The sequence below is a fragment of the Scyliorhinus torazame genome, chromosome 9 (genome assembly GCF_047496885.1).
Source record: "Scyliorhinus torazame isolate Kashiwa2021f chromosome 9, sScyTor2.1, whole genome shotgun sequence".
In the NCBI taxonomy this organism is placed as follows: domain Eukaryota; kingdom Metazoa; phylum Chordata; class Chondrichthyes; order Carcharhiniformes; family Scyliorhinidae; genus Scyliorhinus; species Scyliorhinus torazame.
Window position 1 is genome coordinate 149,603,332 of NC_092715.1, and position 22,122 is coordinate 149,625,453.

The window sequence follows — 22,122 nt, forward strand, 5'->3', positions numbered from 1 at the left end:
CCAGTAATATAAACTGATCAGTCAGTTCCATGGGTAGTCTATTTCACTGAACTAGAGCATTGATATTGAGAACTGAAGTAGGTGGGATTCAATACGTTCAACAGAAAGGTCTGTGAAGTAAGTGGGCTTCAATCTGCTCTATGGAAAGCTTTGTTTGTTCATGAATCTAACCACAATTGCTGCAGCACTTCTTGAACAGATGTTTCCTTATTGTTTCTGCATTTGAAACACAATTATGCAATCACGAACTGTTAGGAAATATAGTGTAGCACTGTAGCACGATGTGCTTGGCAAAGCTTTTAATTCCAAGAGATAACTGGCACTTGTGAGAGTAACTTTACCATATTTGAATTTTGGGAGAACTAACGATGCAAGGGAATACACATTGAATGGTAGAACGCTAGGAAATACAGAGGATAGAGGGACTTTCGGATGCATGTGCAAAGAACACTAAAAGCAGCAGGACAGGTAGATAAGGGGGTTAAGAAGTCATGTAGGATACTTGCCTCCCGCGATTCAGCCAAGCGGCAGGAACGGCCCGGTCGAGTTTCGCGGGCCGCAGGCCGGAGAATCGCCGGAGACACCCAAAATGGCGATTCTCCGGCACCCCCGCTATTCTCAGGCCCAGATGGGCCGAGCGGCCAGGCCAAAACGGCAGGTTCCCCCCGGCGCCGTCCACACCTGGGGCGAAATTCTCCGGAAACGGCGCGATGCACCCGACTGGTGCCCAAAACGGCGCAAATCAGACGGGCATCGCGCCGCCCCAAAGGTGCGGAATGCTCTGCATCTTTGGGTGCCGAGTCCCAACCTTGAGGGGCTAGGTCGGCGCCGGACGAATTTCCGCCCCGCCAGCTGGCGGAAAAGGCCTTTGGTGCCCCGCCAGCTGGCGCGGAAATGACATCTCCAGGCGGCGCATGCGCGGGAGCATCAGCGGCCGCTGACGACATTCCCGCGCATGCGCAGTGGAGGGAGTCTCTTCCGCCTCCGCCATGGTGGAGACCGTGGCGGAGGCGGAAGGGAAAGAGTGCCCCCACGGCACAGGTCTGCCCGTGGATCGGTGGGCCCCGATCGCGGGCAAGGCCACCGTGGGGGCACCCCCCGGGCCCAGATCGCCCCGCGTCCCCCCCAGGACCCCAGAGCCCACCCGCGCCGCTGGTAAGGTAGGTGGTTTAATTTACGCCGGCGGGACAGGCATTTTAGCGGCGGGACTTCGGCCCATCCGGGCTGGAGAATCGAGCGGGGGGGCCCGCCAACTGGCGCGGCGCGATTCCCGCCCCTGCCGAATATCCGGTGCCGGAGACTTCGGCAACCAGCGGGGGCGGGATTCACGCCAGCCCCCGGCGATTCTCCGACCCGGCGGGGGGTCGGAGAATCTCGACCCTGGTCGCTGCCATCGTGAGTGGTGCGTGAACGCTGGGGGGACGGCCTGCAGGGGGGCGAGGGGGGATCCTGCACCGGGGGGGTACCTTAAATGCGGGGTGGCCCGACGATCGGTGGGCGTCCTCTTTGAAGGAGGACCTCCTTCCTTCCGCGGCCCCGCAAGATCCGCCCGCCATCTTCTTGCGGGGCGGACTTAGAGAGGACGGCAACCACGCATGCGCGGGTTGGCGCTGGCCAACCCGCGCATGCGCGGATGACGCCTGTTATGCGGCGCCGGCCGCGTCATCTATGCGGCGCCGCCTTTACGCGGGCGACAAGGCCTGGCGCATGTAGATGACGCGGCCCCGATCCTGGCCCATTGTCAGGGCCTGAATCGGTCGGGACCGGGGCCGTTTCGCGCCGTCGTGAACCTCGATGGCGTTCACGACTGCGCGGTCACTTCGGCGCGGGAGTGGAGAATCCCACCCATTGTGTGTAGTTCTGGTCACCAAATTATAGGAAGGATGTGACTGCACTAGAAAAGGTGCAGAGGAGATTCACCAGGATGTTTCCTGGGATGGAGCATTTCAGCTATGAAGAGTGGCTGGATAGGTTGGGGTCATTTTGTTAGAGCAGATAAGCCTGATTGAAGTGTACAACGTTATGAAGACATGGATAGGGTAGATAGGAAGAAGCTTTTCCACTCAGTAGAGGGGTCAATAACCATGGGGCATAGATTTAAGGCAAGGGACAGGAGAATTAGAGGGGATTTGAGGAAAAATCTTTTCACCCAGAGGGAGGTGGGAATCTGGAACTCACTGCCTGAAAGGGTGGTAGAGGGAGGAACTCTCTCAACATTTAAGAAGCATTTAGATGAGCACTTGAAAATGTCATAGCATACAAGGCTACAGACCAAGTGCTGGAAAATAGGATTAGAATAGATAGATGCTTGTTGGCCAGCACAGGTATGATTGGCTAAAGGGCCTCTTTCTGCATTGTAAAACTCTATGACTCTATAAATGCAGCAGTTAAAAATATTCTCCCAGCAGTTTTTAAGGGCACTTCCTGATAGGCAATAATTGCAGCCCTTGTTAATAACACCTATATCCCAAGAATAACCAATACAAAGAAACATATATCTAAACATGACCAAAAAGTGGAGTATAGAGCACTCGGCTATCCAAGGTTCAATTCAAATTTAACATAATGGGCGCGATCTACTGCCCACATAGCGCCCAAATGCAAAAGCTTGGTGGCTGGTAGAGCCTGGGAGAGGTCTCTGTAGGCTTCCCGGTGACCACTACGCCTCATGGGATCTACCCAAGTCCTGCAAGATGGCGCAAACAGAATCCCTCCCACAATGGCCGGGACCAAGCCACGCGTGCTTAAGCATACTCACTCAGGATCTACCAACCTCCCAGCATCTAATGGCCTCCCTGGGTAGTCCCCAGCCAGGCGCGTGATTTTCAGCAGCGAAAGTAGCCCACTAGCGGGATTTATCGACCCTGCCATTGTCAACGGGATTTCCTGGTGACTGCACTCCTCGTTGCCGACCAGAATATCTCGCTGGTGTGAACAGCCAGTTGATCGCACTGTCAAAGTCAATATTTTCTCGCTTCTGTGGTAGAAAAATTCAACACACTCGTTAAGACAGAATAACAAGCTTTATTTTCGAAAACAACTGCTTGCAGTAATGGCTGAAACTTGAAGTAAGAGAGCAGTCAACAAAACTGCTCAGTCTTTCACAAGTTCCGTGCTTTTTGCGGAGAATTAGATCAATATTTATACATTATCTTTATCAAGATTATGTGACAACAGTATGGTCAGGAGTTTGATCGGAAATACAAACGGAAGCAAAGACCAGACCATGTTTGGTCATATCACTCATACCATTATTTAGTCCTCGGAGGGAACATTGAAAGGTCAGAACAGACTTGTTTCTTCCTGAACTTATCTTTGTTTTAAATTCCTACGGCCCTGGGTTATGACGAGTTAGTTTTATCAGGAGTTGCCGAGGTACGGTGTTTTAGAATGGCTCGACCTTCGCTGATCTTTTCAGGCTTCAAGTTATGCAGAGTTGGCCTACAGCCATACTAGTCTGAAAATGGTTAGGGCAGCATTCTTTACCTGGGCCTGGGAGCTGGAATGAGTCCGGACAGCTACTAGCTCAGCTGAGACCTCAGCCAGTGCCTGTCCAGCTTCCCTGGCTTCTGCTGCCGTTAAGTTCGCCAGTTGTTCCAATGCTGTGGCCATGTGGATCAGTTCGTCGGATGCCTTGCCCGTTCCGTACAAGGGAAAGGCCATCATAAAGAACTGTTCCGTTTTAGAAATAGTCCTTTTTGCTCGCGAGGGGGAGTGCTTAAGGGTGGGTAGGTGACGCATTTGAGGTACAACATATCCCAAAAAGCAGGATCCTGTCCAATCAATGGGGAGCCATGGATATGCTTTCGTGCCGCATATGAAATAGATTCCAAAATAGGCCGTAAAATCATCAGCTGATGTCATCCAGGGGATTGGGGATGTCTGTCCCCATGAAATGTTAGAGGTTATATTCCATACCTTGGACCAATCACAGTTAAACATGCCCTTGCTGGATATGCCTGGTACCGGTCCTTGCCAGTCAACTGTAAGGTTGCACCTACTTTGCCCCATCAACTTTCCTTTCCCTGATTTATTAAAACACATGGAACCTTGAACATTATACGAGTGGACAGTGAGGGGGGGTGGAGTCAAGGCATGATTATAGGTAGGTTGATACGAAGCTGAAAATGTAGTCATGTCATAGCCAGCAGATCTCCATATTTCCATAACCCCTATTTCCCCTGCTCCTTGTTTGATTTTGTCGTAAAATCTATTCAAACGTCTCTGCGATATGAAAGGGGAGGGATTGGAGAGGTATTCCTTCCCTCGAATGGACGGGGATGTGGGTACAAGCCCAACACTTGCTTACATTCAATTTTTCGACATAAAGATATGACATACATAAATAGGTATTGGAAGGCAGGTCTCATTTAGGTTGGGTTTTTTTTTACTACTGAGTGGCCATTAAGGCTAAATAGTCCAGAAAGTCCAAAAATTCTCATCTGGGTTGGAGACTATCTTCTTGCAATCGGATAGATGTATCCAACTTGAACGTCCTTCAAGTTTGACGGAAGTCGGTGTAGTCAGCAGTACGAGGAAGGGTCTGCTCCAGCGTTGTCCTAGTTTCTTTCTGTCCCAGTTTTTCACCAACACGTGGTCTCCGGGTTTGATCACTGGCTATCGAGGGACGGCTGTCCCTGCCGTTACTGGGAGATGTGCCTGTTTTACCTGTGAGTGGAGAAACTTCAGAGAAAGTGTTAATTGCTTCAAATAGTTCTGCAATTGTTCCCCCATCACATGGAAGTCTACTCCCTCTAGGGGTTTTTCATGGGCATCCCAGGGTGTCCTCATTGGCCGACCATAGACTATCTCTGCAGCTGACAGTCCTGTCCGCGAATGGGGAGTCACTCGCATGTGAAACAGTGCCAAGGGTAATACTTTTAGCCACTTTAACCCAGTTTCTTCAGTTAATTTAGATAATTTTTCTTTTAAAGTCCCGTTGGCTCTTTCCACAATTCCTACAGCCTGCGGGTGATACGCGCAGTGCAGTTGCTGTTTAATTACGAGTGCTTTGCACAATTCAGTATTGATCCGAGATACAAAATGTGGTCCATTGTCTGAGCTCACCATTTTGGGTACCCCAAAACGAGGAATGACTTCCGTTCACAACAACTTCACCACTGTATGTGCCGTACAATTAGTGGTGGGGAAGGCTTCAATCCATTTACAAAACACATCGATTATTACGAAAAACAATATTTATATGCGATATAAATCGCCTACTATACTACGAAATTGGATCGTGTAGCTTGCGGTCTACCTCCCTGCACCCAAATTCTTACGGCTGTCCATTTGTTAGCACAGGCAGCCTCTAATCTGACCCTTCACCAGCCAGTACAAGTGCATACCTCGCACTCTATTGTGGTTCTCCTAACGTCTCAGCAAACCCAGCATCTGTGCTTTTGGCAATTCGATAAAATCAAGCTGTATACAGGCAAAAGGGCCATCTGGCAAGGGAGTGGTTCCTGGAGGGCATTTAATGCCTTTACCCTTATTATGTTTCATGCAAATGACGCATCGATCCAGCCGCATTTGCGCTGCTGTATTCAAATCTGGGTGGCACCAAGTTTTCAGGCATAGCTGTACCACTCCCTCCTTGCCAAGATGGGTACAAGAATGCAAATAATCAATATGTACCGGCAATAAAGAATTCGGAATACAAACTTGACCAACGGGAGTAAGCCAGAGGTCTCGTGTCAAGGAGTGTGAACACCCCATTGACTTCCATTGTGTGCCCTCGGAATCAGAGGCGTCCCTCTGTAAATTTTGAACTTCAGTTATGTCTGGTATGCCCTTCATTCCTAATGCAGGTACCTGGTTTTGAGCCTGATTAGCCCCACTGGGAACAATCAGAGAGGCTGATATAGCCGCAGCCTGAGCAGCCGAATCAGCACGGGCATTTCCTAATTGAACAGGAGTGTCCCCCTTTGTGTGCGCAGGACATTTAATAATTGCCAATTGATGGGGAAGCTGAATAGCATCGAGGAGATTTTTAACCCAAAGAGCATTTTGAATGGGTGCTCCCGCAGAGGTGAGAGAGCCTCGCTGTTGCCAGAGGCGACCAAAATCGTGGGTTATGCCAAAAGCATACCTAGAATCAGTGTAAACATTAGTACTTTTATCTGTGGCCAAAATACATGCTCGAGTAAGGGCAAATAGCTCGGCTTTTTGTGCGGAGACAGGGGTCTCGAAGGCTGCTGCTTCCTGCACGTTAGTGTCGACCACGGCATATCCCGACTGTGGGATGCCAGTGAGAGAAATGGAGGAACTGCCATCAACATAAAAAATTAGATCTGGATTATCAATAGGCCCGTCCGTTAAATCCGGGCGAGGCGCGGTAAGGAAGTGATTCCGAAGCAAACAATCGCATGGCGGGTCCGCAAGGTTATCGGGGGGCTGTTTGAGGAACACAGCAGGATTTAAGGTAGAACAGTAATGAAAAGAGAGGTAGGGGTTTTGCAATAGTGAAACCTCATAGCGGCTCAAGCGGGCTTGAGTCAGATGCTGGGTTTGCTGAGATGTTAGCAGAGCCACAATAGAGTGCGAGGTATGCACTTGTACCGGCTGGTGAAGGGTCAGATTAGAGGCTGCCTGTGCTAACAAATGGACAGCTGTAAGAATTTGGGTGCAGGGAGGTAGACCGCAAGCTACAAGATCCAATTTCGTAGAATAGTAGGCGACCGGGCGACGCCGATCATAGTGTTCTTGTGTTGGAACACCAGTGGCACATTCATCAAGAACATTAATGTACAACTGAAAGGGTCTGTCATACATAGGTCATCCTAGCGCTGGGGCGGTAGCGAGGGCGTTTTTGAGAGTAACAAAAGATTGTTTTGCTGAATCAGGAAGTTCAAACTTAAGAGGAGCATTTTGAGAGGAGTACGGAGTTAAATCTTTAGTATGGACAGTAACATTCGGAATCCATTGTCTGCAAAAGTTCACCAATCCTAAAAAGGCTCGCACCTGCTTGGGCGATGTAGGAAATGGGGTCTGCAGTATAGGAGTAATGCGTTCCTGAGTAAGGGAGCGATCCGTAGCACTTATTAGGACACCCAAAAATTTGACCTGCCGTTGGCCTTTATGAACTTTAGTGGGCGGGATCACATATCCCCATGAATGGAGACAGATGAGCAGGTAAATGGTGTCACAATGGTTAGTGTTGAAGTCAGGGCTGGCAAGGAGTAAGTCATCAACATATTGGATGATGGTGGAGCCACCAGGAGTTGATAATGTCGCTAACTGGGAGTGCAATGCTTGTGAGAAAAGGGTTGGAGAATGAATGAAGCCCTGTGGGAGCTTAGTCCAAGTGTATTGGTTGCCCTTAAATGTAAAGGCAAACAAATACTGTGATTCAGGGGTGAAGGGTATCGCAAAAAAGACATGTTGTAAATCAACAAGGGTGAAAACAGTCGCTTCCGGTGGGACATTACTAAGGATTGTCGCCGGGTTTGGGACAATAGGATGTAAGGGTTCCACTATCTGATTAATACATCGGAGGTCTTGGACCAAACACCATTCGGATGGTCTTCCTATCTTAGGAACTGGAAGAATCGGGGTGTTACAGGGCGATTGGCATGGTACCACAATTCCCTGTTGAAGGAACGATTGAATCATGACCGAGACTCCTTCTTCAGCCTCAGTGCGCAAACGGTACTGTGAAATCGAGGGCAAGGGCACGTTAGGTTTAATTTTAATAACAACGGGAGGGACATTAGTGAGACCAACTTCGTGTTTGGAGGCCGCCCATAAATCTGCGGGTAATTCAGAAGTCATTGATTGGACTGAACGATGGTGGTGCAGTGTGCCAATGAGGACAAATGGGCGTTGAAAATATTCTAAAGTGCCTGCGGGTAGGATTTGACTTCCATTAAAGAAAGGATCAGCTTGTCCTCGTAGTGCAGCTGCCAGAAATCCCAAGGACTTGGCACTGTAGCCTTCGTTCACAGAAAGGGTCACATGGGGTGACACAAGTCCCGACTGACGCCAGAGGCCATGGGGTAAATTGACAAGAAAGGCAGACCCTTCTTTTCCCTTAGAGAGGCCAACAAAGGATTGTAGAGAACTGAGGGCGTCTTGGTAAATGCTCTCCAAATCAGGCGAGCATCCTGTATGACTGTAGCAAAGAGTTACATGTGGATCGGGAATATCTAAGGGAGGTGAAAAGTGTGAGGGATCAAAATCAACCGACCACCACTGTGGAGTAGTGAAAAGGGGAAAATTTCGAAGCTGGGCCTGCGGGATAGCTGATATAGTAATGCCATTATCAAGGCAAATAATTTCCACCTGCAAGGGACAGAGCAAGTCACGTCCGGCCAGGTTGACACCGAGGACGCGGGTAACTGTGAAAGGGATGCAACATTCCCGGCCCTCAAATTGAACAGAAAGCGGCTACGTAAGCGGATAAACAGCACCTTCACCCATGAAACCAGCAAGTTCCACATGCTTATCAGAAAGGGGAAAGCAATGTTTCTGAATTAATCTCCAGTCTAGCGTAGAATGAGTCGCGCCGGTGTCAATCAGGAAGGGGATAGGCACGCCCTCAATGTAAATCGTAGCGGTGGGCTCGTCAGAGTAGTCTGTTGAGAGGACCGGAAAGTTCAATCTGGCTAGTCAGTAGGGGTTAGAGGTAGTAAAGGGTGGCTGCCGACGGGGTTGAAATCTACCTTGTCGTCAGGGTGCTGGACAATCACTAGCGTAGTGGCCTGTACGTTGACAGTTGAAGCAAGTGACATTATATTTGGCAGGAGGACGACGCAGAGGAGCGCTGTCGAAATCCTCCATGTGTGGAGTGAAGGGGTAAGGAACCTGTGAGCGGTAACCAAATTCAGGAGGGTGCATGCAATCTGGGCGATAGTAACGTGAATCTGTCTGAGAGTTCTGACCTTTAGGAGCTCTTCTTTGAGAGGGACGATGGATGAATTCGGATTTAATTTTGGGTGAAGTGTCTTTGTAACAGGTCTCACGGTTGCGGCCATTGCTCCAATAATAAGACACAGCACGTTTCATTTGAGGTTTAGAATTGTCAGACCAGTCCATGTTATTAGATTTAATACTGGATGCTACACGGTCAGGTAAAACCTGCATTAATAGTGCATTAAATTGGGGAGACTGTGTGCCTGCATTGAAAGCAATGTCCCCGGAGTAAAGAGTGCACACGCCACAAAAGCGGTCAAAAAATTCTGGACCATCTTCCTTAGAAGTGGGGGTACATTCAAGGAGTTTGGCGATGTCAACGGGTTTACAGAGAGCCCGTTTTAGTGCAGGGAACATTAAAGTACGCTGATCGTCCTCCGTTTGGTGTGCGGTGCTGAAGGCCATCCATGTGTCCCCATGAAGTGCTAATTAATTTTTCCATCTTTCCCCTAATTCTGGGGGAAGGGATGAATAAATCAGTGAATATTGATCACGTGCGATAGCACCGTACATGGTCGCAGTTCTCCTCAAAAACTCAGTGAACCCCTCTGGGTCCTCTTTGCAGGAGGGACATTGGACCATGATCAAACATAGCTCATGGGGTTTAAAAGCCTGCCACACCTCAATGAATGGGTCGTCATTATCACCAGCGTGGAGGTTAATAACACTCCTAATGGGATAATTTGTGGGGGGAGGTGGTGGCGGAAAAGTTTCCTCCTCCTTAGGTTGGAGTGATAAATCAAGAAAAGTCTGATTAACAGAGGTGAAGGGTTGTTCCATATTAACGGCTTGCGTATGTGACCGAGTGCGTGTTGCTACGGGGGATGCGTTAGCAGGAGTTTCATTGGCAGTGGGACCATAAGGGGGAGTCTGGCCTTGGGACAGTGGAATTGTAGGGTCAGGGTGTGCAGGATGAGGGTGGGGTTAAATCCTCCTCCTCTTCCGTATCGCCTGAATAGGGAAACATCGGCATGCCAGAGCAACTGGGAGGATACTCCTTTCGTTTAATTTGGTTGGCTAACCCTCTTTGCATAGTGGTTGGAGATTTTTCATTTTCGCCTTGTTGTTTATGCTTTCTATCCCAAAGTTCACATTCCAATTTTAAAGTCTCCCAATTTTTTGCTTTACCATCCACACAATCATCAATCCCTTTTCTACGGGCGTTATCTCTCCAACTCATTAATAGTGATTGTACGTGGCGCTTAGTGGACTGCTTTTTCCACTCTGAGATTAAAAACTTCCACTTAAAATCGGCGTTTCTCTGCCAAATGATTTTCTCAGCAGAAATGCAATTATCGTAGTTCCAAGTGCCCCCTAGTGGCCAAATATCGTTACCCAATTTATTGTTCAGCGCTGCAGATAATCTTCGTAAATTACGTTCATGAGAAGGGTTTTCAGAGCACATGGAAAATAGAGGGGAATTGTCCCCGGTTTTGTCTAAACTCTGTCCCATAACGTCAATAAAATGTGCCCCTGGCAATCAAAAAAAATCCCTGGTACCAAATCAAATTGCAGGGTCCCTGACCCAAATTTAATCCTGTAAAACAAGCAAGAGGTCCCTGACCTAAGGCTAACCACAATTGGGGTCCCTGACCCGCAGTGCTCTACTAACAATTTAATAAGTACAATTTAGATTCGAGCACAGTCACCTGTTTAGTTACTTCCGTCAGGGATGAGGGGTCGAACCACTAATCCGAGAGAGAGACCAAGGTTAATCTTACCTTGTGCCGGCGTCTGTCTCTTTCCTCTGGGTCTGGCTCGATCACTTCTTCAGCCCCCCACGGAATTCACTCAGGATATTGGTAACTGCTCGCTTGCACCAAAATGTCAAAGTCAATATTTTCCCGCTTCTGTGGTAGAAAAATTCAACACACTCGTTAAGAGAGAACAACAAGCTGTATTTTCGAAAACAAATGGCTGAAACTTGAAGTAAGAGAGCAGTCAACAAAACTGCTCAGTCTTTCACAAGTTCCGTGCTTTTCGCGGAGAATTAGATCAATATTTATACATTATCTTTATCAAGATTATCTGACAACAGTATGGTCAGGAGTTTGATCGGAAATACAAATGGAAGCAAAGACCAGACCATGTTTGGTCATATCACTCATACCATTATTTAGTCCTCGGAGGGAACATTGAAAGGTCAGAATAGACTTGTTTCTTCCTGAACTTATCTTTGTTTTAAATTCCTACGGCCCTGGGTTATGACGAGTTAGTTTTATCAGGAGTTGCCGAGGTACGGTGTTTTGGAATGGGTCGACGTTCGCTGCAGAGTTGGCCTACGGCCATACTAGTCTGAAAATGGTTAGGGCAGCATTCTTTACCTGGGCCTGGGGAGCTGGAATAAGTAGTTTTAGTCTTTCTTGTATAGTATCAAACCTTTTGACCAGTCTTCCCATTGGCCAGTTTTCCCATCATGCCATTACTTAATTCGTACCCTATCACAGCACTGTAAGTGTGGGCTAAACCGGTGAGAAATTCCCCAGGGTCCAAAAAGGTGACTAAGTGTGGTTAGACTGCACTGGGGAACGTGCCAACAGAGCTGGCGGGAAACTCCGAGCAAAACCCGCCACAAGTTGCACTTTGCCCAATGTTTCTACAATTTAATTCCATCCTGCTAGAAATAAACTCTGGTGCCCTAGTTTGCTTTAAAAAAGGATTTATATATTAGTATGAGACTTCCATGAAGTTCAGTTCTCCAAAAACCTTGTGATTAGGCTAGCCTACTTTTAATCTATCTCATACAATTTACCGTGATACTAGTTATTAAAAGCAGGATTATCATCAACATTGCGCTCTTGGTCAGTCTTAATTGCATTCTAGGGTTGACGTAACTTGTGGGAAAGCTTCACAAACCTGTGACAAGTTTTTGTTACTCTGGTGAACAGCTGTACCTACATCATGGCTATGGATGAATGGTCTGGACATCCTCCACAAGGGAACTCATTGAGAATACAACTGATGTGCTGGATTGAAAATATATGATGATGGACTTGCTTGTCAACCTACTGTGGGAGTTCACCTTTGCAAAACAAGCAATGGTTTGAATGTTGGCCCCGTTCAATTGAAGGGAGTGCACCTAAACTACATTATATTAATGGGAACCATCTACATAAAAATACTTGTTCCATTCAAACATGCCAAGAGTCCATGAATAGTCAATTTGTTTATTTATCTTCACCCTCCCCCTTAGGAAATATAGGGGATGTGTTGTAAATAGATTATCAACCCTTTTTAACTTTTGCAGTTTCATATTTTTCAGTGTTGACCAGCGAGAAAATTTATTTTTATTTTGAGATTTGCCCCAGTTCTGTCTGGTACTGGAGGCTGTGGCTGAAGAGACAGCTGGAAAATTACCAGTCAGTCTTTTTATCCACATCAGTGGCACCACAATCAGGTTGTTAGAAGTTCTTTTATGGCCCAATGGTTTGAAATTAAAATTTAAGTGTGATGCTGCACTCGGCCCATTGGGTTTGCTCCGCCATTCAATCATGGCTGATATTTTTCTCATCCCCATTCTCCTGCCTTCTCCCCATAACCCCTGGTCCCCTTATTGATCAAAAAACTATCTATCTCAGTGATTTGGCCTCCACAGCCTTCTGCGGCAAAGAGTTCTACAGATTCACCACCCTCTGGCTGAAGAAATTCCTCCTCATCTCTTTTAAAGGATCGTCCCTTTAGTCTGAGATTGTGTCCTCTGGTTCTAGTTTTTCCTACAATTGTAAACATCTCTCCATGTCCACTCTATCCAGGCCTCACAGTATCCTGTAAGTTTCAATAAGATCCCCCCTCATTCTTCTAAACTCCAACGAGTACAGATCCAGAGTCCTCAACCGTTCCTCATATGACAAGCACTTCATTCCAGGGATCATGCTTGTGAACCTCCTCTGGACCCTTTCCAAGGCCAGCACATCCTTCCTTAGATACGGGGCCCAAAACTGCTCACAATACTCCAAATGGGGTCTGACCAGAGCCTTATATAGCCTCAGAAGTACATCCCTGGTCTTGTATTGTAGCCCTCACGACATGAATGCTAACATTGCATTTGCCTTCCTAACTGCCGACTGAACCTTAAAGAGAATTGTGAATAAGGACTTCCAAGTCCCTTTGTGCTTCTGATTTCCTAAGTACCTCCCCATTAAGAAAATAGTCTATGCCTCCATTTCTCCTTCCTAAGTATCTCCCCATTTAGAAAATAGCCTATGCCTCCATTTCTCCTAGCCTGTCCAAGTCCTTCTGCTGCTCACCTGCTTCCTCAATACTACCTGCCCCTCTACTGATCTTTGTATCATCTGCAAACTTAGCAACAGTGCCTTCAGTTCCTTCTTCCAGATCATTAATGTATATTGTGAAAAGTTGGGATCCCAGCACTGACCCCTGAGGCACACCACTAGTCACCAGCTGCCATCCTGAAAAAGACCCCTTTATCCCCACTCTGTACCTTCTGCCAGTCAGTCAAACCTCTATCCATGCCAGGATCTTATCCTTAACACCATGGGCTCTTAACTTATTTAACAGTCTCCTATGCGGCACCTTGTCAAAGGTCTTCTGGAAATTTAAATACGTCATGTCCACTGGTTCTCCTTTGTCTAACTTCCGTGTTACTTCCTCAAAGAACTCGAACAGATTTGTCAGGCATGACCTCCCCTTGACGAAGCCGTGCTGACTCAGTCCTATTTTACCATGCACTTCCAAGTACTCCACGATCTCATCTTTAATAATTGACTCTAAAATTTTACTAATGACGTAAATCAGGCTAACCAGCCTATAATTTCCTATCTTCTGCCTCCCTCCCTTCTTAAACAGGGGTGTTACATTAGCCACTTTCCAGTCATCTGGGACCCTCCCTGATTCCAGGCCACCAATGCCTCCACAATCTCCTCAGCTATCTCTTTTAGAACTCTGGGGTGTAGTCCATCCGGTCCAGGTGATTTATCCATCTTCAGACCTTTCTGTTTCACCAGAAACTTCTCCTTAGTAATGGTCGCTGCACTCACCTCTGCCCCCTGGTTCTCCTGGAGTTCTTCCACCATGAAGACTGAGGCAATGTAAATATTCAGTTCATCTGCCATTTCTTTGTTTCCTATTATTACTTCTCCAGCCTCATTTTCCAGTGGTCCAATGACTTTTTTTACTTCTCTCTTACCTTTTATATATTGAAAAAACTCTTCCTATCTTCCTTTATATTACTAACTAGCTTGCACTCATACTTCATCTTCTCCCCCCTTGTTGCTTTTTTAGTTGTCCTCTGCTCAATTTTAAAGGCTACCCAATCCTCTGGTTTCCCACTAATTCTCGCCACTTTCTATGCTTTTTCTTTAACTTTTATGCTGTCCTTGACATCCCTCATCAGCCATGGATACCTTGTCCTCCCCTTAGCATGTTTCCTCCTCCTTGGGATGAATTTCTGTTGTGCCTCCCAAATAACCCAAAAAAACTCCTGGCATTACTGTTCCACTGTCTTCCCTGCTAGGCTCCTTTTCCAATCAACTCTGGCCAGCTCCTCCCTCATGTCTTTGTAGTTACCCTTATTTAATTGTAATACCATTTCATCTGATTGCGGCTTCTCCCTCTCAAACTGCAGGGTAAATTCTCTCATATCGTGGTCACTGCTCCATGAGGGTTCCTTTGTCTTAAGTTCCCTAATCAATTGTTGTAGTGTGGTGACTAGGAGTAACTTCATTGCAGTGTTAATGTAAGCCTATTTGTGACACGACTAAAGATTGTTATTATACACTTCATAGTAGCAACGGCTCATTTTGCTTGATTTAAAATAGATTACACCTATCTTCCTGTAAGTGTTTTGTTATGCTCTTGACGTAGCATAAGCTGCTTCCTTGATGTGCACTCTGACAAAGGAAGGTCAGACTTGGAGATAGCTTTAACACGTTTATTCCTGTTAACGATTCTCCTACTTGGATTCGACTCTACTGTTAATCCTGCTATAGCTACTCAGACTGACGAACCAGTCTGCTACAATCCATGTGGTGGGTATGATGTTCAATCAACCCTTTGTCTGTACTCACTGAGTGTCTCCACTGGAAAGAGACTGAGCATGTGTGCTGTGTCCTTGTATATGGGTTGGTGTAATGCCCTCCTGTGGTAGTGTCACCTCTGTGTGTATCTTGAATGCCCATTGGTCGTGTCCTATCTTACTGACCTATTGGTTGACTGTCTGTGTGTCATGTCTCTGGTGCTCCCTCTAGTGTCTAGCTAGGTGTAGTGTATGTACATTAACCCTTTGTGTACTTACAGTGATGTATATCATCACATCCCTTTTTTCGTGTTACATATTTTCTGTACAGTGTTAAAGAAAATTGAACAAACTAGGTAGATAAGTGATGCTATGTACAAGTTATGATAACTGTGATGACTATCCAATATGATACAAGACCAAATCATAGTTGCGATGACTTTGAGGATAAGACAATACAAAATAAAAGTTATGAGTCCAAGGTTGATGAATTTATATGGTCTGGTATAGAGGTGTCAATGGTGACGTTGTCATTCCCTTGTGAACACCGTCAGTGTCCTGGTGTTTGGTCATCAGGAGGTGTTCAAGTGTTCAAATCACTTCACTGACTGATTTGGAGCCTGTGACTTTTTTTTCCCGATGTTTATGGTATCAATTCTTGACGGCATCTGTCCTGAAAGCCAGGTTGCCTGTTGGTAGTGCAGCAAACGTGAATTGGTAAGATGCATCGTCCTGCCATGGTATGTCATTGTACTGAGCTGAGCAGTAACAGTGTCCCTCATTTTCAGAGTTATACCATGTCGTACCAGTTCATAGGTGTTGTTTTTTGTCATGCTTGTTGTCGACGTTGGTGCCTTTGGAACGCTTCTTGTTATTGTCTTTGATGTTGTTGTTGCGTTGGTTGGTTTTGTTGTCGTGTTTGCTGCGCTCAAGGACCACACTCTGTGAATACGAGTCCTTCACAGTTACTCGTGTCAGCATCCTTTGTGGTATCTGATGTTTCCTTGAGCGTGCCGTCACTGAGTTTGCGGCACTCCCCGTCTGGAGTCATGTCCGGCTTACTTGAATCAGCTATGGCTTGTCGATGATGCTCCCCGTCTGGAGTCTGGTCTGTTTCACCTGAGTCAGGTTTGGCTTGTCGATGCTCCCCGTCTGGAGTCTGGTCTGTTTCACCGGAATCAGCTTTGTGGTCTTGACGCTCCCCGGCCGGAGTCATTGCAGGTTCACTTGAGTCAGCTGAGGTTTCTTCTTGCTCCCTATCCGGAGTCATTTCAGGGTGACTTGAATCTTCTGAGGTTTCTTGATGCTCCCCGTCCGGAGTCAAAACAGTCAGGAATGCATTTGCTTGTGGAGAGGCTCGAGCGAATGAGGTTTGAAGTAACGTGGTGTCACCAGTAGTCTCACTGTGATTATTGAGTGCCTCTGAACATTCTAGCTGAGGTCTGTCACGTTGCACATCTAGTATGGGAAGTGGGATGCCGTCGTCACTTGTCTCACATACAGTGGGTAGAGCCTCAGTGACTTCTTGTCATTCACTTGAGCTGGTTAGACTCAGAGTCTTCTTCTGGTGGCACAAATAATCTGGGTGGACTGTCATAGTCTTCTTGCAGTGCACTTGAGCATGGCAGACTGTCATAGTCTTTCTGTTGTTCACTTGAGTGTGGCAGACTTGCATTGTCTTCTTCTGGTTGCTCAGAGGAGGTTGCTAGACCCTCATGGTCTTGTTCGTGCAAGGACTGTGCTTTGGAGTCTTGCGTTGCTTCTATTGTGGAGGCTGTCCACGAGTTCGCTGTGGAGGCTTGTGTCACTTCCTCTGTGGAGTCTTGCAGCGTTACCCTGTGTGGAATCGTGCATTGGTCTCGCTGTGGCGTCTTTCATCGCTTTCTGTGTGGAGTCGGGGACCCTTCGCGGTGTGTGGACCCCTCTCTGTGTGGCAGCAGGCCGCTCTCTGTGGGCTTGTACCGCTCACCGTCTCTTGGCGTCAGGCCGCAGCATAATCCTGCACTCACGAGTCGGGATGTCATTTATGCTGGGCTGAAGATTCACCAATCCGAAGAACTCGTCGTCGGGGTTGTCAATATACAACACGTCTAGTTGCGGTTCGGATTTGGTACTGGGGTAGCCACTTCCCAAGGTGAAATCTTTGTCTGAGTTGTTGTCTTCTAAGACCATATCATCACGTTTTGTGTCGGAGCTGGCATTGGGCTCGTGATGTCCAAAGAAGAATTCAAGATCGGAGTCTTAGTCTTCAAGGAGTGTATCATCTCTTTGAGCGGTGCTAACTGCTTGTTGCAGGGTTTTGCGGAGGTTACTTTCAGCTACTGGTCAAATTTCAGGCATTGTGCTGTCGTTTCAGGTGAAATAATCTGGTTTTGAGGCTTTAAATTTTTTCCCCCATGTTTTGGGACATTTCCCCTTTAAGTGGGCGTGGTCCAGGGCCTCTGACGTCATGAGGCGTGTGACGTAGGTCATAGGAAGCGATTGCGCATATTGCTGTTCCTTTACTTGGGGCCTTTTTTGCAATTGCGCATGCGTGGCTTTTAACGCATGTGCAAACGGACCTTCCCGTTCTGTGCACTCGTTGCGCAACTGCGCATGTGCAGCACCTTTTCCAAGATGGCTGCAAATCAAAACTGCCGTTCGTTGCTGCAAGCCTACCTCGTGGTGAGTTATGGAGCCTCTTTTACCTTTTCTTCTTGTATGTTCCTCGCAGAATTCTTGGAATTTGCCCAGGACTGCCTGGAAGTCGCTCTTGTTTTGTCCCTTTGAGTATTTGAAGGTTTGGAAGATTTCAGCTGCTTCTGGACCCGCGATGGTAAGTAGAAGCTTTATTTTTTTCTGCATCTGCCACGCCATCTAAGGCAGACGCTACCAGGTAGATCTCAAATCTCTGCCTGAACCAACAGCAGTTTCCACTGAGATTGCCTTGGTACCTGAGCTGCTGTGGAAGCGGAATCCCGAACATCATCTTGCCTGGCTGCTGTTGCTGGTTGTCACTGTTTTGTTGAGTTGAGCTCTATGGATTTAACAGTCACTTCTGAATACCATGTTTTGTTATGCTCTTGACGTAGCATAAGCTGCTTCCTTGATGTGCACTCTGACAAAGGAAGGTTCAGACTTGGAGATAGCTTTAACACATTTACTACTGTTAACGATTCTCCTACTTGGATTCAACTCTACTGTTAATCCTGCTATAGCTACTCAGACTGACAAACCAGTCTGCTACAATCCACGTGGCGGGTATGATGTTCAATCAACCCTGTGTCTGTACTCACTGAGTATCTCCACTGGAAAGAGACTGAGCTTGTGTGCTGTGTCCTTGTATATGGGTTGGTGTAATGCCCTCCTGTGGTAGTATCACCTCTGTGTGTATCTTGAATGCCCATTGGTCGTGTCCTATCTTACTGACCTATTGGTTGACTGTCTGTTTCATGTCTCTGGTGCTCCCTCTAGTGTCTAGCTAGGTGTAGTGTATGTACATTAACCCTTTGTGTACTTACAGTGATGTATATCACCACACTGAGCTGCTGAGCCTGGAAAATCAATTGCCCTTGGAACTTACTGATCAAAAATGAAACTGACTGCCAATAAGTGTTTCTTGTTTTTAATCCTCCCCTTCGGATTGAGGATATATGCTCCACAGTGGCGAAGAAGCGCTACATTTACAGAAAAAAACAAAGCCTTGCCACGATGACGAACTAATCTTTACAGCATTAACTCCAAACTGCTCCCTCGCTCACCCCGTCGGGCACTCGCAGGTGCGGGAGCGAGCAAAGGCCGGAGGCCCAACGTGACGCGCCCAACGTGAGCGCGCACGGCCCTTCCAAAATGGGTTACCAGAGCTGCCGTTAGCGTCAATGTGCGCGTCGCTATTAAAGGGAGTGAGGCAGCGCGGCTCGCGCTAGTTCCGGCTCGCTGGGCGATCGTTTTCTTTTGAATCCTTTAATTTGGTTCGGGTGCTCGGCGCTCGCGCTGAAAAGAGGCGGCGGCTGCAGCCGGGCCGAGAATGGTGATCGGGAGACGATGGTGTTCGAGTCTTTAGTGGTCGATGTTTTGAACCGTTTCTTGGGAGATTACGTGGTGAACGTGGACAGCTCACAGTTGCAATTAGGAATTTGGGGAGGTATAGTTTATGATCTCGAGTGTCAGTTTTATATACGGTATCCATATAATGTTTGGGTGTTTGACAAGTACCTGCGTGAGCAGCTGCTGTCACTGGGTGTGGATCGCGGCACCCTGGCGAGAGGGAGTGACCCACCCACCAGGATCCTGCAGTAAAATGCACCACAGCAGACAATTCTGTTATTTAAAAAACAATTGATTTTAAGAGGTCTGCAATCACCTGAGAAATGTCATTGTTTTGCACATTCGTTATTAAAATGTTTAATGGCTGTTGCAAAGCTGCAAGTAGATTGTTGTGCAAATGCTTTCCACAATATTGCTTGGCTTTATGCTCAGATCATTTCAAATTTTAGCTACTGTATGTGCATTAGTGACATATTACTGTTAGCAATTAAACTTGACACCGGGCTTGAACTTAACATAGGGTATGCTTTAAACATGTCACCCAACATGGGGTATGCATTAAACATGTCACCCAACATGGGGAATGCTTTAAACATTTCACCCAACATGGGGTATGCTTTAAACATGTCACCCACCATGGGGTATGCTGGAAACATGTCGCCCACCATGGGGTATGTATTAAACATGTCGCCCACCATGGGGTTAGCCGTAAACATGTCGCCCAATATGGGGTATGCTGTAAACATGTCGCCCACCGTGGGGTAGGCTGTAAACATGTTGCCCACCGTGGGGTATGCTGTCAACATGTCGCCCACCATGGGGCATGCTGTAAACATGTCGCCCACCGTGGGGCATGCTGTAAACATGTCGCCCACCGTGGGGCATGCTGTAAACATGTCGCCCACCGTGGGGCATGCTGTAAACATGTCGCCCACCGTGGGGCATGCTGTAAACATGTCGCCCACCGTGGGGCATGCTGTAAACATGTCGCCCACCGTGGGGCATGCTGTAAACATGTCGCCCACCGTGGGGCGTGCTGTAAACATGTCGCCCACCGTGGGGCGTGCTGTAAACATGTCGCCCACCGTGGGGCGTGCTGTAAGCATGTCGCCCACCATGGGGTATGTAGTAAACATGTCGCCCACCATGGGGTTAGCCGTAAACATGTCGCCCAATATGGGGTATGCTGTAAACATGTCGCCCACCGTGGGGTAGGCTGTAAACATGTTGCCCACCGTGGGGTATGCTGTCAACATGTCGCCCACCATGGGGCATGCTGTAAACATGTCGCCCACCGTGGGGCATGCTGTAAACATGTCGCCCACCGTGGGGCATGCTGTAAACATGTCGCCCACCGTGGGGCATGCTGTAAACATGTCGCCCACCGTGGGGCATGCTGTAAACATGTCGCCCACCGTGGGGCATGCTGTAAACATGTCGCCCACCGTGGGGCATGCTGTAAACATGTCGCCCACCGTGGGGCGTGCTGTAAACATGTCGCCCACCGTGGGGCGTGCTGTAAGCATGTCGCCCACCGTGTGGCGTGCTGTAAGCATGTCGCCCACCGTGTGGCGTGCTGTAAGCATGTCGCCCACCATTGGGCGTGCTGTAAGCATATCGCCCACCGTGGGGCGTGCTGTAAACATGTCGCTCACCGTGGGGCGTGCTGTAAACATGTCGCCCACCATGGGGCGTGCTGGAAACATGTCGCCCACCATGGGACGTGCTGCAAACATGTCGCCCACCATGGGGCGTGCTGCAAACATGTCGCCCACCATGGGGCGTGCTGCAAACATGTCGCCCACCATGGGGCGTGCTGCAAACATGTCGCCCACCATGGTGCGTGCTGCAAACATGTCGCCCACCATGGGGCATGCTGGAAACATGTCGCCCACCATGGGGCATTCTGTAAACATGTCGCCCACAGTGGGGCATGCTGTAAACATGTCGCCCACAGTGGGGCATGCTGTAAACATGTCGCCCACAGTGGGGCATGCTGTAAACATGTCGCCCACAGTGGGGCATGCTGTAAACATGTCGCCCACAGTGGGGCATGCTGTAAACATGTCGCCCACTGTGGGGCCTGCTGTAAGCATGTCGCCCACTGTGGGGCCTGCTGTAAGCATGTCGCCCACTGTGGGGCCTGCTGTAAGCATGTCGCCCACTGTGGGGCCTGCTGTAAGCATGTCGCCCACTGTGGGGCCTGCTGTAAGCATGTCGCCCACTGTGGGGCCTGCTGTAAGCATGTCGCCCACCGTAGGGCGTGCTGTAAGCATGTCGCCCACCGTAGGGCGTGCTGTAAGCATGTCGCCCACCATTGGGCGTGCTGTAAGCATGTCGCCCACCATTGGGCGTGCTGTAAGCATGTCGCCCACCATTGGGCGTGCTGTAAGCATGTCGCCCACCATGGGGCGTGCTGGAAACATGTCGCCCACCATGGGGTATGCTGGAAACATGTCGCCCACCATGGGGTATGCTGGAAACATGTCGCCCACCATGGGGTATGTAGTAAACATATCGCCCACCATGGGGTTAGCCGTAAACATGTCGCCCACCATGGGGCGTGCTGTAAACATGTCGCCCACCATGGGACGTGCTGTAAACTTGTCGCCCACCATGGGGCGTGCTGCAAACTTGTCGCCCACCATGGGGCGTGCTGCAAACATGTCGCCCACCATGGGGCGTGCTGCAAACATGTCGCCCACCATGGGGCGTGCTGCAAACATGTCGCCCACCATGGGGCATGCTGTAAACATGTCGCCCACCATGGGGGGGGCGTGCTGTAAACATGTCGCCCACCATGGGGCGTACTGTAAACATGTCGCCCACCATGGGGCATGCTGTAAACATGTCGCCCACCATGGGGGGGGCGTGCTGTAAACATGTCGCCCACCATGGGGCGTACTGTAAACATGTCGCCCACCATGGGGCGTGCTGTAAACATGTCACCCACCATGGGGCGTGCTGTAAACATGTCGCCCACCATGGGGCGTGCTGTAAACATGTCGCCCACCATGGGACGTGCAGTAAACACGTCGCCCACAATGGGGCGTGCTGTAAACATGCCCACCATGGGGCATCCCGTAAACACGTCGCCCACCATGGGGCGTGCTGTTAACATGCCCACCATGGGGCATCCCGTAAACATGTCGCCCACTAGGGGGTATGCTGTAAACATATTGCCCACCATGGGGTATGCTGTAAACATG

At 48.5% G+C, this 22,122-nt stretch overlaps 1 protein-coding gene and 1 long non-coding RNA gene across 7 annotated transcripts in view; one reads left to right on the forward strand and one right to left on the reverse strand.

Annotated features, from left to right (window-relative positions):
• Window positions 1-3,004: 3,004 nt before the first annotated feature.
• Window positions 3,005-18,639, reverse strand: LOC140429522 (uncharacterized). Of its 2 annotated transcripts, none has more exons than XR_011949109.1 (3): window positions 18,450-18,639; window positions 10,635-10,763; window positions 3,005-4,668 (listed from the first exon to the last, which is right to left on the reverse strand). It is a non-coding gene; the product is annotated as an uncharacterized lncRNA (long non-coding RNA). The 2 variants fall into 2 exon arrangements; XR_011949110.1 differs by lacking the exon at window positions 18,450-18,639 and adding an exon at window positions 18,163-18,221.
• A 114-nt stretch (window positions 18,640-18,753) lies between these two features.
• The window catches only part of vps13a (vacuolar protein sorting 13 homolog A), a 753,359-nt gene continuing 749,990 nt past the window's right edge, over window positions 18,754-22,122 (forward strand). For all 5 annotated transcript variants that reach the window (XM_072516625.1, XM_072516626.1, XM_072516627.1 and 2 more), the window contains exon 1: window positions 18,754-19,010. In XM_072516625.1, coding sequence (XP_072372726.1) covers window positions 18,911-19,010 — 100 coding nt within the window. In that variant the 5' untranslated portion in view covers window positions 18,754-18,910. The remainder of the gene's footprint in view (window positions 19,011-22,122) is intronic.